Genomic DNA, 16,386 nt, shown 5'->3' on the forward strand with positions numbered 1-16,386 from the left:
CCTACAGTCAACCCTTTGAAAGTCAAACTGAGCAGAAAGAATGAACTGAACTGATATGAAAGACCATCAAGTATTGGTTAGAAATTTTGTATCGTAAACGTTGCGCGAACTCACGCCTCCTGGGTATTTAAAGGGTTAGAGAATAGACAGATAGGGGTTGGGAAGCTGAAATGAGCAGTCAGCTTTATGTTGTTTCGATAATATTGGCGCTAGTTGCCAAGGGGGTTGGGAAAAATCATTTTACCGCATTATGTCACAATTATGCTAGAGTAACAAGGCGTGCTGACTGTTGGGTATGCGCTGCGATCCCACACCATGGAGAATCTGGAATCCCTCTCACGGTAGTACCATTTACCAATAGAGAGGTGTATGAGGCACAACAATTTGACTTGGGCTCAAATGATACAAAATGGAGATCTGAAAGGGGTGATTATAAATTCGTGGGATGGTTCCCATGACCAGCTCCAAAAACCCCGGGTGCTATCGACGGCCTTAGGGTTTCCCCACCGAAAGGGGTAGTCAACACTACTTGTTTCTGCAATCAGAATGACAGTGCCTTCCAGTTAGGAAACTCATGTTGTGTCACCACCAGCTAAGCTACTGGCACAAAATGTACCCCACATATTGAACGGGACATATTGGATATGTGGCCTAAAGGCCTATCCCTTTATCCCCGGGGAAAGGTACATTCGGGTGACCGAATGCATAGGAGGCGTAGAAATGATGATTTTGATCTAACACTGCCTCAAAGTCAGAAAGGCTGCTGCTACCTCGCCTACCTAATTCCCCATCTGAGGCTGTTAGATAAAACCCCAGAAATAACTCAGAATGGGCAGGGAGGGAAGCGGACACCCCGAGAAGTAGCCGAAGGGGATCGCTTCCTCTGGACTTTGATACCTATGCATGAGACTGCCCGAGCAGGAAGAAAAATACAAAAGTTGGCGCCTTCCCTGGAGGAGTTGGCCAACAATACTGCCGATGCGTTGGCCGAGACCTAATCCCAAGTGGCGGCCATAACGACCGAAATGATTGCCACCAGGCTAACGACTCTTCAGAATAGGATGGCTCTAGATTGTATTCTGGCAGAGAAAGGTGGTACCTGTGCACTAATTGGGGAAGAGTGTTGTACATACATACCTGACGTTTCCCATAACATTCTGGGAATGGGGGAGTTGGGGATTACCTGGTTGGGGAAGGTGGTTGGTTAATTTGGCCATCTATGGATTATTGATATTAGTGGGTCTGGTGGTGGAGTTTAATGTCCTCAAATGGATACTGAAGCGATTAATGACGTCTCTAGGGGAACGAACCCTAGTACATCACCAGATGCTTTTACAATCAGCAGATGGTATGCAACAAAGAGAAAGTCAAAGAATGCTTCTAGAGTTCGAAAAACAAACATCACAAAGAGTGATTTAAGGGCTAACCGTGTACAAGATTGTGAACCTCAACGCCAGCAAGCATAAGAGGGCAGAAAATGGGAAAATGAATTAGAAAAGGGGCCTAATTAGTGCAGAAACGACAGTTTGAGAAAAAGAAAAAGGGGGAATTGTGAGAGATTAGAAATGTTGTTTCTGCAGATAAGGATGAATGGTGGGGTCTTGTAAAAGAAGAACATTATAGTCACAAGATTTTGTAGCAGAAGTTTATCATTAACCAGAGATTAGGTTCTGCAAAGGTGGCAGTTAGCACGACCAGAAATATTCTTTCTGCAGACAAGGACGTGGTAGAGATAAGGGTGTTGTAGCAGAGGCTTATTTCTGCAAACCTGACGATTCGCATGTACAGCATGTCTAGCGCTCTTTAGGATAACCAAATAAGGATTGCAGTAAAAAAGGGAATGGGGCCTTGGGCCAGCAGAAAAGGGAACAATAAACAAGGGCAGTCCGATAGGATGGGGAATGATAGGATAAGACCAATGGGAGCAGGGAGGCGTGATTCCGCAACTTGTAAACTGTATAAGAATGTTTAACATGCTTTGTTGTGTGTGCCTGTCTAGCAGACACCCTTTCTTGCAAGATGGTACAGAATAAAATTGTCTTGTTTCCAAGGCTTTGTCTCAGGCTGAATTTGTGAGCAGGTACTGTTTCTCACACATCTAACCTACACTATTCCATGTACGTCCATATGCTTGTCCAATGCCGATTTAAATGTACTTAAAGTTGGCAAATCTACTACCATTGCAGGCAAAGCATTCCATTCCCTTACTACTCTCTGAGTAAAGAAACTACCTCTGACATCTGTTCTATATCTTTCACCCCTCAATTTAAAGCTATGCCCCCTCGTGCTCGCTGTCACCATCCTAGGAAAAAGGATCTCCCTATCCACCCTATCTAACCCTCTGATTATTTTATATGTTTCAATTAAGTCACCTCTCAACCTTCTTCTCTCTAATGAAAACAGCCTCAAGTCCCTCAGCCTTTCCTTGTAAGACCTTCCCTCCGTACCAGGCAACATCCTAGTAAATCTCCTCTGCACCCTTTCCAAAGCTTCCACATCCTTCTTATAATGCGGTGACCAGAACTGTACGCAATACTCCAAGTGCGGCCGCACCAGAGTTTTGTACAGCTTCACCATAACCTCTTGGTTCCGGAACTTGATCCCTCTATTAATAAAAGCTAAAACACTGTATGCCTTCTTAACAGCCCTGTCAACCTGGGTGGCAACTTTCAAGGATCTGTGTACATGGACACCGAGATCTCTCTGCTCATCTACACTGCTAAGAATCTTACCATTAGCCCAGTACTTTGCCTTCCGGTTACTCCTACAAAAGCACATCACCTCACACTTGTCTGCATTAAACTCCATTTGCCACCTCTCAGCCCAGCTCTGCAGCTTATTGATGTCTCTCTGCAACCTACAGCATCCTTCGTCACTATCCACTGCTCCACCGACCTTACTGTCGTCTGCAAATTTACTAACCCATCCTTCTACGCCCCCATCCAGGTCATTTATAAAAATGACAAACAGCAGTGGACCCAACACTGACCCTTGCGGTACACCAGTAGTAACTGCTCTCCAGGATGAACATTTCCCATCAACTACCACCCTCTGTCTTCTTTCAGCAAGCCAATTTCCAATCGAAACTGCTATATCTTCCACAATTTCTATATCATGATTCCTATATTTTATGCTTCCTGCCATAATACCTAACATTTTCCTCATATCATTGTCTTCTTGGGGCATTGCCTTTAAACATCTTATGAAACTTAAACTCCAAATCCCACTATTCTTAAACCCATTCAAAGCAGCATCAATTTTCAGTTTATAAACTAAAACATGCTACCCCTTACTCCTGGGTGCAGGGCAAGGCAGTCACTGATATAAATCTCTATGTTTTCCTGTTGATTATAATAGTCAATGTGAAGTTAATGTAGAGATCAGCCCTGGGTATTGGTAACTAGTTAGTTCATTCAGGTACTGCAGACTGAGAGATTCAGATGAGTCTTTGTAGCAGAGGAGCCATTAGCGAACGTTTGACAGCTGTGCAGATTTTGAGAGGCATTAGCAAAATACATCTTGCTTCTAAAGTAGGTATCTGGCCTTCAAATTAAGCATGATATCACCTCAAGGTTGAGAATTTTTGCTGGGGTCTTTAGTGTACAGCCTGCTGAAAGGGTACTTCTTTTCTCTCTTCTCTTTGGAGGAGGACGAAGGTACAGAGTTTGGGAAGAGGGGCTGTGAGGTTCTTGAGCAGTTTCACTTAGGGAGTGAGGAGGTATTGGAGGTGTTGGCAACTTTAAAGTGGACAAACCCCCAAGTCCAGATGAGTAGTATCACAGATTGTTGTGGGGGATAAGGGAGGAAATTGTGGGGGCGCTAAGGAAAGGTGCCAGAGAACCAGTAGATAGATAATGCAATTCCACTGTACAAGAAGAAGGGTGGTAGAGATACACCAAAGGATTAGAGCCATGATGTGGAGGTGCTGGTGTTGGACTGGGGTGGACAAAATCAGAAGTTATATGGCCCCAGGTTATAGTCTAACATGTTTATTTGGGATTACACAAGCTTCCAGAACACAGCACCTTGACTGTGCTCTGAAAGCTTGTGTGATACCAAATAAACCTGTCTGGTGTCATATGATTTCTGGCAGGGAATTAGTGATCAGTGAGTCTCAAATCAGGGATACAGTTGGAGAAAGTTCTGAAGGAGACAGTTAGTCTCCACTTGGTGAGGCAAGGCTTGATCAGGGATAGTCAGCATGACTTTGTCAGAAGGAGGTCATGCCTAAAAAATTTGATTCAATTTTTTAAGGAAGGGACCAGGTGTGTAGATGAGGGTGGCACAGTTGATGTAGTATATACGGATTTCAGCAAAGCAATGACAAGGTCTCACATGGGAGTCTGATGAAGAAGATAAAAGCACCTGGTTTCGAGAGAAACTTGGCAAGTTGGGTCCAAAATTAGCTGAGTAACAGGAGACAGAGGGTGGTGGTAGTAGGTTGTTTGTGTCCAGTGAGATCAGTGCTAGGTCCTTATTGTTTGTGCGATATATACAAATGATATAGAAGAAAATTGGGGATGGGGAGGGTGAGGTAGGTTATGGGTGGGTGTGATAAGTAAGTTTGTGGATAACACACAGATTCACCAGGTACTTGACAATGAGGAAGAAAGTCTTAGGTTACAGGAGAATATAAATAGATTGGCTGATCAGTGACTGATGGAATTTAACCTTGATAAACGTGAGGTAATGAACTCTGGAAGAAGGAATAAGACAAGGGGATACTCAATGACGGCAGGAGACCAGGAAGCTCATGGCGACACGGTGGCACAGAAGTTAGCACTGCAACACCGACATGGGTTAGATTCCAGCATTGGGGAACAGCCAATGTGGAGTTTGCATGTTCTCCCCCTGTCTGCATGGGTATCCTCCAGATGGTCTAGTTTGCTCACATTATCCAAAGATGTGCAGTTTAGGTGGATTGGCCATGCTAAAAATTGCCCCATAGTGTCCAAGGATATGCAGCTTAGGCAGGTTAGCTAATGATGGCTAGCTAGGGATACCCAACAAACTTTAAAAAATATACTTGGATGAGAACTTGAAATGTCTTAACTTTGGGCAAAGTGCTGGAAAGTGGGACTAGTGTACACTTGGAATAGTTTATGGAGCAGACCTGATGGGCTGAAGGGCATCTTCCGTACTGTCTGAATTGATCCTGTACTCAGCAAGATGCATAGTAAAGCGACTTAAACTTTTATTTGAATTAGTGGCTGTGCTGAGACATCACAGGTGAGGAAATGCTAGGATAACTGGGTCCATGTGGGCAAGGTGGTTAGAAGGGAAATAGCAGCAAGAGTTGTGGGAAAGATGAAGAAAGCAAAAGAGAGGAACTACATTACCACCTTCTGAACAGCAACTAGAGATGGTCAACAAATTTGCTGATCAGCAACACCCACATCCGTGAAACAATAAAAACAAACTGAAAGATGGTTGGCGAGGCGCTGAGAAGAGAAAGCAAAGAAAGAAGAAAGGAACTTGGACTGCAATGGAAGACAATACAAGATTTGAGTTTTGTGCTTCTTTAATGCCCAAGATTCCGATTCATACTACACTTATTGTGCTGGTCACTGTCTGCTAGCAATCACAAAAGGCCTTCAAACAACTCAATTCGGCTTTGAAACTGTGCATAGTCCTTTTGAAGACGACCACAACATTTGCTTCACATGGCCACTTACTAATAAGTAGCTGGAACTGTTTAGATGCTCTCTTTATCCTCTGTCAACAGTCCTTAAAAGTCAAAATCTTATTGAAAGTATTAAAATTAGGCTAAGAGGAGAGGTTCCTGTGGGGACAATGCTTTTTACAGATCAGCTAGTAGCAGATCCTGCTGTGTTCAGCTATATGCCTGAAAATTTACACCAGTTTTAAAAATATATATTGGTTGATATAAATCTTTTGACCTCTTTTAGAAATTAGCCTTCTACAAAAAAAACCAAAAACAATCTCTAAGCAAGACTTAATCTTTGGTAGTGTGACAAAAAACAGAATAACTTCAACTTTTTAAAGCCACATTTTTTAGAACATAGAACATAGAAAAGTACAGCACAGTACAGGCCCTTTGGCCCACAATGTTGTGCCGTGGAATAATCCTAATCCAAAAATAAAATAACCTAACCTGCATTCCCCTCAATTCACTGCTGTCCATGTGCATGTCCAGCAGTCGCTTAAATGTCACTAATGACTCCACTTCCACGACTACCACTGGTAAACTATTCCATGCGCTCACAACTCTCTGGGAGAAGAACCTCCCTCTGATGTCTCCTCTATACCTTCCTCCTAACACCCTAAAACTATGACCCCTCGTGGCAGGCAATCCTGCCCTGGGGAAAAGTCTCTGGCTATCGACTCTATCCATGCCTCTCATTACCTTGTACACCTCGACCAGGTCACCTCTCTTCCTCCTTCTCTCCAAAGAGAAAAGTCCGAGCTCAGTCAACCTCTCCTCGTAAGACAAGCCCTCCAGTCCAGGCAGCATCCTGGTAAACCTCCTCTGCACCCTCTCCAAAACTTCCACATCTTTCCTATAATAGGGCGACCAGAACTGGACACAATATTCCAAGTGTGGTCTCACCAGGGTTTTGTAGAGCTGCAGCATAACCTCGCGGCTCTTAAATTCGATCCCCCTGTTAATGAAAGCCAAAACACCATATGCTTTCTTAACAACCTCATCCACCTGGGTGGCAACTTTGAGGGAGCTATGCACTTGAACACCAAGATCCTGCTGTTCCTCCACACTGCCGAGAATCCTGCCTTTAATCCTATATTCAGCATTTAAGTTCGACCTTCCAAAATGCATCACTTCGCATTTATCCAGGTTGAACTCCATCTGCCATTTCTCAGCCCAGCTCTGCATTTTTCAGGGAACTGTTTCTTATGGAGTGATTTAGTATTTAAATGTAACTACATAAAAATGTTGAGAAAGCAACTTGAAATTTGCCTTCTTTAACAATAAGGGAGATGAAGTAATGAGAAAGGAGATAAGACTGAAAACTACTTGGGCAAAACAAATGCACATAACAAAACAAGTCCTGATTGAAGACATGATGAAAGTATACAGCTTCAATAAGTTTCAGAGCAAACCTATTTAAAATATATCTACACTACATTAGGAGCAGAACACTGGGATGTCACTGGTTCTGAGTCAGGTTGATTCAAATAAAGGAGAATATTATTGATTATATACTTTCAAAGGAGTAATTACAATTAATGCTGTCTCTAAAAAAAACTTGCAATAAAGTGAAGCACGTTAAAGTACAATGTTTAAGAAATAGCTTGTGTGTTTCAACTGAAAGATCCTTTGCATGGCCACTGCAAGAAGGCCCATGAAAATTGTAAACTAAAGCAAATAACAGCTTCAAACAGAGCACTGGAGAAGATTGGCTTAACTTGCAATCTGAAAATGAACAAAAGAAACGTACAACTCAGATTGCTATGATTTGAAGTCTTTGCTTCTCTGGAGAAAAATTGAGAATTGATTTACTTCAGGATGTGATAACCAAAGTAGTTAGCTTTCACAATGTGGCGCACAAAGTCACAAACATCCCTTTAATTAGAGGTGAACAATAAATCCATTTCATATTTTAAGATTATTCAACACGCATCTGAGTTGCAAACTGAAATTTACTTGCTATTTCTTCCATGTATAATAAAAACAGAATTAAAAGGTTATAAAGTCCTGAGTTAGGAATGGAACCTGACTCATATCTGCCCAGCTCAGTTCCTAATGATGTACATTGCAAATAGAGAGATTGGCCCTGGTTAGAATGAGAGCCCCAACATAAAGTTGGCCAAATGTACGTCAACCTAGAAATGTAATGTGCGCCTGACAGGCAACTAAAGTAGGGAACAAAATAAAGAAAATAATTAGGGAATTTCCCTATGTACACTGAATAAAAGACCTGAACAAATAGTATAATCGGCCCAGTATATAAGGGGAAAGAAGGATCACATAATATAAATTATATTCAATTCACTGTAAATTTGGGTATTAAAATATTTTACCTCAAGTCGGCCATTTGTGCAGCTCAACAACACCACATTAGCTCTGTCACATTCACTAGATATTGGAGACCAAGGCCAGGCATCTCCACGAACCGTTTTCCACCAGCAGATCACCATATCCTGTATATAATTAATGGCTAAGCAGCGTTCTACTCTCCGTCCTGTAGGGCCTGGTAAACTGATGTAAGAAATCTATAAAGAAACAAAACTGACATGTTAAAACCACTGGATTTATACTGAAATATTCCGCATAATAAAATGGTTCCTGATTTCACTTTGCTTCAGTATAATTAATCTTATTTTACTAATTATCTAACCCAGGAGCTGGGTCTTGTGATTAGATTGGTCGTGTTGCTGCCTCTGAGGCAGAAGATCCAGGATCAAGTCCCACTCCAGGAACTGATGTCTGAGGAAGGCGTTTATATAACACCGCCAAATTGGCTCAGTATCAACCTGTAAATCCTTCCCACCCAGAGCAGGCAGTAACGGGGAAGGATTCCTGCTCTGCCGCTTGATAGAAAGAAAGTGGAGCCTCTCTGCCCATAGCTCTCAGCTAGAAATGGCACATCAAGGTGTACGTTGCCACAACAACTTGGGAATTCTCAGGAACTCGAGTCGGCTCAGTTGACTGACAGCCGTTGTGGATCAGATTAATGCCAATACAGCATGGGGTTTGATCCCTTTTCCAACTGGGGTGGATTTCCTAACTCCATCTTGCACTACCGCTAGTGATTGCAGCACTGTGGGTTGGCCCTGTATTTAGGCAGAAACTCAAGATGATAATCCCTGATTTAAAAAAACAAGATGGAATAATGTATTTAAAAAAAAACCTAAATCTCCATTGTTAGGGAAACTTATGGTGGCTGTACTGAATTGGCAAGTGTTCTGATGTTACAATATAGTGTCAGAATTTAGTACTACATTTAAAATTATAATTTTCAGTTTTTCTCCTGTACCTCTGTAAAAAAAAGTTGTCAGCACAACATTATTAAAATACAAAAATTGTATCACCTACATGTCATATGAGAAATTGTGCTGTAACCCACCTAAGGAATTAATAGAGTTTGATAGCAAGAAGAAATACAATTTTGCTATTTCTGGTCAGCAATAATCAAACCATTTTCTGAGGATTAGCCATACAGCTAAGCTCACTGGACCAGGCACTCATGAAGGGCAGGGGTTTCCCTTATCAGGGAAATGCTTCTGGAGCCAGTTTCACTATGGGATAGATTGCTTTTATATTCCTGTCTGGGAAGCAACAAAGGATCCCAGTAATGCGATAATGCCAGAGTGCGTGCAGTGTTAAGAACCCGCTCCATTTATGTATTGTCGTTAGCAAATAATCACGCTCATCCAAATTGTGATCTCACTACTTGTCTCAGGCCATTATAGCAGGGTTAAGGCTGAAAGTCCTTTGCTGCGTTTATGCTGTTAAACTAAGGTCTTCTCTATTTGCAGTCATATTATTATTGCTCTCAAACCCCTTGAATGAACGTCAAAAAAGGTGCTACAAATTGTAGAAAAACTTTTGATGCTGTCCACCTAACCGGACTTTTCAAAGCTTTCAATTCATATGGTTAGTTATCTAAACCACTTTACTGTTCATTTCTTACATAGATTTTATCCCAATTGCTTGAATTTTCTCAACACAATAAATGTTCAATGTGCATTCCACCTATCAGACACAGGAAGGATTAGGATGATAGCATCTCCATAAACTACCAATTAGTCAAGTCCAATAATGCATTAACATTATACAGTTTAAAAATATAGATTTAATTATTAAAAATGCAAAAAGTAATTATATCATGACAACTTTGACAAAGTAGTTTTGCAAAGCTTGAACTAAACATTACACACAGTTTTAATCCTTATTTAAATTCCTAAAGGGCTAGAGAATCAAAACTGACTATTACACAATATGAGCAAATGTAAGTAATTTCTACACCTGGTAACTTTTGTGTTCCAGGAACTGATTAAAAAAAAACCTCTCTTCACCGTTAGATTGTTTCAGGTGCATCATGCTGTTTGTTCAACATCTAACATTGGCTGAGCATCAATTTCTTCCAATTATATACTGTTCATTGAAATATTTCTGAAATGTTGTTATGGTCACTGCTTCTAGCACCCTCTCAGGCAGTGAATTTCAGATACCCACCACCCTCTGATTGACAAAATTCTTCCTTAAATCCCTCTAAACCTCCTGCTCTTTACTTTAAATTTATCCCTCAATTGTTGATTCATCTACTAAAGGGAAAGGTTTCTTCCTATAATTCTGTACACTTCAATCAGGACCCCCCTCAACCTTTACTGCCCTAAGGAGAACAACCTCAGCCTATCTAGTCTCTCTTCATCACTCCAGCCCAAGTAACATCCAGGGGAATCTCTTCTACACCATCTTTTGTGTAATTATATCTTTCCTATAGTGTGGTGACCAAAACTGCACACTGTACTTCAGCTGGAGTCTAACTAATATCATATGCAGCTTCATAACTTCCTTGCTCTTCTATTTAGTACCTTCACTAATAAAAGAAAATATCCAATATGCCTCCTTAACTACATTATCCACCCATCCTGTTGCCTTCAAGGACTTATGGACAAATGCACACCAAGGTCCTTCCAATCCCCACTGGGCTTCCTAGAGCTCCACCATTCATCATGTATCCCTTCACTTTGTTAGTCCTCCCAAAATGCATCACTAGTCATCTTTCAAGATTAAATTTGATTTGCCACTGTTCGGACCATCTGGCCAGCACATCTATATGTCGTGTAGTTTAAAGCTATCCTTCTCACTATTTTCCACATGACCAAATTTTGCAACATTTGAAAACTTACTGATTAAACCTCCTACATTCATGTCTAGATTGTTAATGATTTTGATTTGGTTTGATTTGTTTTAATTTATTATTGTCACATGTTCTGAGATAGTGAAAAGTATGGTGTTGCTTGCTAACCAGACAAATCATCTCTCACATCAGTGCATCAGGATAATAGAACAGAGTGCAGAATATAATATTACAGCTACAGAGCAGGTGCAGAGAAAGATCAACTCAAAATGAGAGGTCTGTTCATTAGTCTAATAAGTGGGATTGGTCCATGTTTTCAAACTTTTGTATCTACTGCTCAATGGAAGAGGATGGAACAGAATATAACCAAGGTGAGAGGGCCCTTTGATTATGTTGGCTGCTTTCCTGAGGAAATGTGAAGTGTAGACAGTGTCAGTAGCCTGTGATTACACCACTGGACACAAGTCACAGAAACAATCTTCAACCATTACCCTTGCCTCTCCAAGCGAGATTAATTATATCCTTCAAAAATGTTTTTCCAGTAATTTCCCCACCACGGATGTTAGACTTCAATCTTTCAATCCACCATTGGCTGTTCCCTTAGCTGCCAGAATCCTATGCTCCTGAATATCCTCCCAATCCTCCAACAGTTTATCCACCTTAAGATCTTCTTTAAAACTATGCCTTCTACTAACTCCCTTTGTGGCACAGTATCACATTTTGAAGATACTCCTATGAAGTGCCATGGAACATTAAAGGCCTTTTGTATATTCAAGTTGCTGAGGCTGTTGATGACAACTAATCCGAAACAACATAACTGCTCATTTTTACAGACGCCCAAAATCCCTTTCTCTCATATCCTTGCGTTGACAGTTGCTCAAGAAAAGAGCTTTGAAAATAAACTATACACTATACAGCTCAAGATATACATGCTACTGCCCTGTCAGTGCTTTGTGAATTCAAGGTGGCTGCTCCCTTGGCAGTGTGAGAACATCGGAGGGATGCATTTTTGGGACACAGCGCTCAATTTGGGTCTCCCTGCTATAGGGAAGATGTTGTGAAATTTGAAAGCATTCAGAAAAGATTTTCAAGGATGTTGCCAGAGTGGGTGGGATTGACTAATGGAAGAGACTGAATAGGCTGGGGCTTTTTCCCCCTGGAGTGTCAGATGCTGAGGGGTGGCCTTATAAAAGTTCATAAAATCATTACGAGCATGGATAGGGTGAATAGCCAAGGTATTTTCCCCAGAGTAAGGGGAGTCCAAAACTAGAAGGCACAGGTTTAAGGTGAGAGAATAAAGATTTAAAAGCACTTAAGGGACAACTTCTTCCACGCAGAAGGTGGTGCATGTATAGAATGAGCTGCCAGAGGAAGTGGTGGAGACGAGTACAATTACAACATTTAAAAGGCATCTGGGTGGGTATATGAATGGGAAAGGGTGAGTGAGATAGGGACCAAATTCTGGAAAATGGGACTAGATTAATTTAAGCTGTCTGGTTGGAATGGAAAAATTGAGCCAAAAGGTCTGTTTCCGTGCTGTACATCTCTACAACTATGACTATCCTGTTGGTGGAGGGGAGATGGGGCTGCAGAGAGGTGACATTCATTCCAGTGGTGGCTGCGCAGTGAAAGCAACTCGTGTCTGGCCAGCAGGTCCATGGTCCATGGCAGCATACTTAACAAGAAGGCCTATAAAGTTGAACACTTTTTTTATTTCTTATTTCTCTGCCTTTACATTCTACGTTTTGGTTTATTTTTTTGCATTTGAAGATGGCACCAGAGAGTGGCAACACTATTCAACATTTTCCCCTCTATTTTGTAACAAATAAACCAACTAAATAAATAAATCACATCTCCACAATGAAGGATTTGGAAAGCAAATTTTAGAAGACCTCCACCGAGACATTGGTCACACAGTGTCAATAAATAGCATGTCAGTGACTGATTGTTAATCCGGCAGGACAGATTCCCAGTTTGTTGTAGAACCAGACTGATTTTCATCCTGGTGCAATCATTTGGGTTCCACGCAGAACCAGCCACCAGGCATCAGGAATCACATTCAAAAAGACACTGTCAAAAAGGGGGAAAATGCAGCTTGATAATACAATTCTCTGGGATGACAAGAAAACTTGTAATTCATTATAGACACATCATCTCAATGTTAAATACAACAATACTCTAATTATCAAATAATAAAATAATAATACAACATCTTAGTTCTCTGCCCAAAGATAGCTCTGATCCACAGTGTCACAATCTCCGCCATGGGTGGGAGCTAGTCACAAATCCACCTCAGCTAGAATGGGGATTCAACTCCTGCTGTTGGCACCAATCTGATCAACAGTGAAGTGAGCCAGCTGGCTCCCCAGACTGGATTATAAATTGATCTAACAGAATAAATACTGCTTTTAATACAATTTCATTGTCACTTCTCAATCTCACAATAATAGTGCCCAAGGGAACATTACTGGAGGCTGGAACCATCACTGCCAGCTGCTGCTGTGCCCTGTCATAACTTACGCCACAGTGGATGTCATGGATACATCCCAACTGCGAGATTCTGCTATGTATGGAAATTTAACATAGATATTGTCTACGGAAAAAGGAGGTTCTGCAGAAGGAACTTGAACAGTTAAGAGCCAAATTAAAATGCAGAATTTACAAGCTAATAATCTCTGGATTACTACCTGAGCCATAGGCAAACTGGCATAGGGTATATAAATATATTATTTACTGCAGAGGGCTGTGGACACTGAGTAATTAAGTATAATCAAGGCTGAGACAGACAGATTTTTAATTAGTAAGGACAGTGAGGGTTACTGGGAACGGGCAGGAAAACAGACTTGAGAACTGTCAGATCAGACAGATTTTAATGACTGATGGAGCAGACTGGACGGGTTGAGTGGCCTTCTTCTGATCCTACATTTTGTAGTCTTATGATCCCTTAGTATTAGTATAAATGTTTCTCAGCATTACTTAAAAGATGCATAATTTATCTTTCTGCTAGTTTAAGAAAATCCATTTAAAATAAATGGGTTTTACTTCTTACAAAAAAAGTGAAAGAAGGACTACAAATAACGAGGGGAGCCGCCTGTAATTCTACCGTGGTAGTTACTGCTCCTGGTGGTGCTCTGGGATTGAAGATCTATCAATCCTCTGATTGGCTAGCAGCTCTTAGAGGTAGGATCTTTATCTTTAAAGGACTGGTGCCCCAATACAGTTGTTTTTCACTCATCTCTTTTCTCATTGACTTCTTTAACAATAAGGGAGATTGAAGTTTAGACCGAAAAGGTAAATCAGTAGCTGCTTTCTCAACCTAATTGCCTTTGAATTGGGGAAGGCATCCCAAAAATCAGCATGACTGACCATCCTGGATTTTACTGGACCTAAACTTTCTGTTAGCTTGGGTTTTATTTCATATCTTTGAAAAAGTCTCCTCATTCAAATCTTTGAATGTTTTGCATGTGTATTGACCTCTCCTTCTGGTTGTCCACTGCTCTAGTCTGGAGAGTCCCACAGACTTTGCAGCAGCCTCCAGTTCTGGACCACAGCCCACCGTCCCACTCCCACAGTTTGTTCAGCAGCTTACAACCAACACAGCCTTTGTGGCCTGGACACCATTTGATTAAGCCAGAAAGAATGACTAGTTTCCAAACACTGAATCCATATGGTAGTAGGTAATCCCATTACATTTCCCTCACTGTGGCCATAGCTTATAAACAACCAGTAAAATGGCTCACCCCAAGAAATGGTACTCTGACAGGTAGTGGGAACAATGGCACCTCTTGGGATTCTAGTTGCAAGAAAATGTCAACATCTTTGAAAGAAGGGGGTAAAAAGTCTTTTTTCTAAAGCTTCTAATCCAAACCATGAAATGAAGTATTAATGTTATCCAGGGTTCATCAAATATGCAACCATCTTCATTTGTGAAGTACTTAGAATTATTCAGGGGAATTTCCATTGTCCATTAATACTTTGCTTATCTTGAAGGAATCCACGAGCAAGGAACTACAGGTTTCCTTGGTTGTATGTATGATTGTTAAACTCATCTACTTTGCATCAAATCAGAGACTGCATCCAGAGATCAGGGATCTGGAGGCACTCCACCAACCCGTAAATGCCTCACCATACACCCTGTACTGCACTGATATTGGACTGCCCACACCACAATGTCAGCTACAAGAACACAAGTTGGGTCCTATGACACCCAAATTAATATCATCTTGCAGTAGCTAGTGTCATTCTTCAATCTTCCCCTTGTAACCCTATACATTCTTCCTTTTCAGATAATAATCCAACGGACCCCTTGAATGTCTAAATTGACCAGCCTACACCAGTCAGACAATCTATTCCAGATCCAAACCACTTGCTGTAAGAAGAAAAACATCTTCTCATGCCAACACTGCCTCTTCTGACAATTACCTTGAAATGGACCTCTTATTCTTCATCTCCCACCAGTTTGGCGAAACATTTATCCCATCTGGCCTGTTCAGATACCAAAAATTTTGAAATATTCTACCAATTTTCCTCCCAATCTTCTCTTCTCCAAGTTTCAATTGTGCCCTTTGTTTTATATTATCTCTTTATTTTTTTCCTGAAAAAAAAATCACTTCACACTTTCTGTATTAACTTACATCAGCCAGCTATTTGCCACATCCCACTGTTCTGCTCCTAATGAAAAGCAGATATATTCTAAATAGCTTTGCTCAAATATTTATTGAAGCTGCATGCTTTCATCATGTCTTCAATCAGCACTTGCTTTGCTATATATGTTTGTTTTACTACAGTTGTTTTTCACTCATCTCTTTTCTCATTGACTTCTTTAACAATAAGGGAGATTGAAGTTTAGACCAAAAAGATAAATCAGTAGCTGCTTTCTCAACACTTTTATGTAGTTATTTTTAAATTCTAAAATCACTCAATAACAAATAGTTCTGTAACAAAAATTGTCTTTAAAAGTTTGACATTATTCTGTTGTTTTTCACACTACTGAAGATTAAGTCCTGTATAGAGGTTGTTAATTTCTTTAAAAAAGAGGTCAAAGGATTTAAGTCAGCCAATATATGTTTTTAAAACTGGTGTAAATTTTCAGGCATACAGATGGATGCAGCAGGATTTGCTACTAGCTGATCTGTAAAAGAGCATTGTCCCCACAGGAACCTCTCCTCTTAGCCTAATTTTAATACTTTCAATAAGATTTTGACTTTTAAGGACTGCTGACAGAGGATGAAGAGAGCATCTAGACAGTTCCAGCTACTTAACAGTAAGTGGCTGCATGAAGCAAATGTTGTGTTTGCCTTCAAATGGACTATGAACAATTTCAAAGCAGAACTGAGTCTTTTGGAGGCCTTCTGTGATTGCTAGCAGGCAGTGACCAGCACAATAAATGTAGTATGAATCGGAACCTTGGGCACTAACAGAGCACAAAACTCAAATCCTATATTGTTTTCCATTGCACACAAGTTCCTTCCTTCTTTCTTTGCTTCCTCCTCTAAGCCCCTTGCCAACCACCTTTCAGTTTGTTTTAATTCATTCCCAGGATGTGGCTATCACTAGTTTGTTGACAGTCTGCAGTTGGTCAAGAAGGTGGTGGTGCAGC

General features: G+C 40.9%; 1 protein-coding gene across 7 annotated transcripts in view; it reads right to left on the reverse strand.

The window, feature by feature from the left end:
• Nucleotides 1–16,386, reverse strand: part of wdpcp (WD repeat containing planar cell polarity effector) — a 152,240-nt gene that overhangs the window by 78,184 nt on the left and 57,670 nt on the right. For all 7 annotated transcript variants that reach the window (XR_009446117.1, XM_059648302.1, XM_059648303.1 and 4 more), the window contains one exon: nt 8,002–8,193. Coding sequence is in view for 6 of the 7 variants with exons in the window: in XM_059648302.1 (XP_059504285.1) it covers nt 8,002–8,193 (192 nt within the window). In the remaining variant the exon portion in view is untranslated. The remainder of the gene's footprint in view (nt 1–8,001; nt 8,194–16,386) is intronic.

Source organism: Stegostoma tigrinum, chromosome 9 (assembly GCF_030684315.1).
Source record: "Stegostoma tigrinum isolate sSteTig4 chromosome 9, sSteTig4.hap1, whole genome shotgun sequence".
In the NCBI taxonomy this organism is placed as follows: domain Eukaryota; kingdom Metazoa; phylum Chordata; class Chondrichthyes; order Orectolobiformes; family Stegostomatidae; genus Stegostoma; species Stegostoma tigrinum.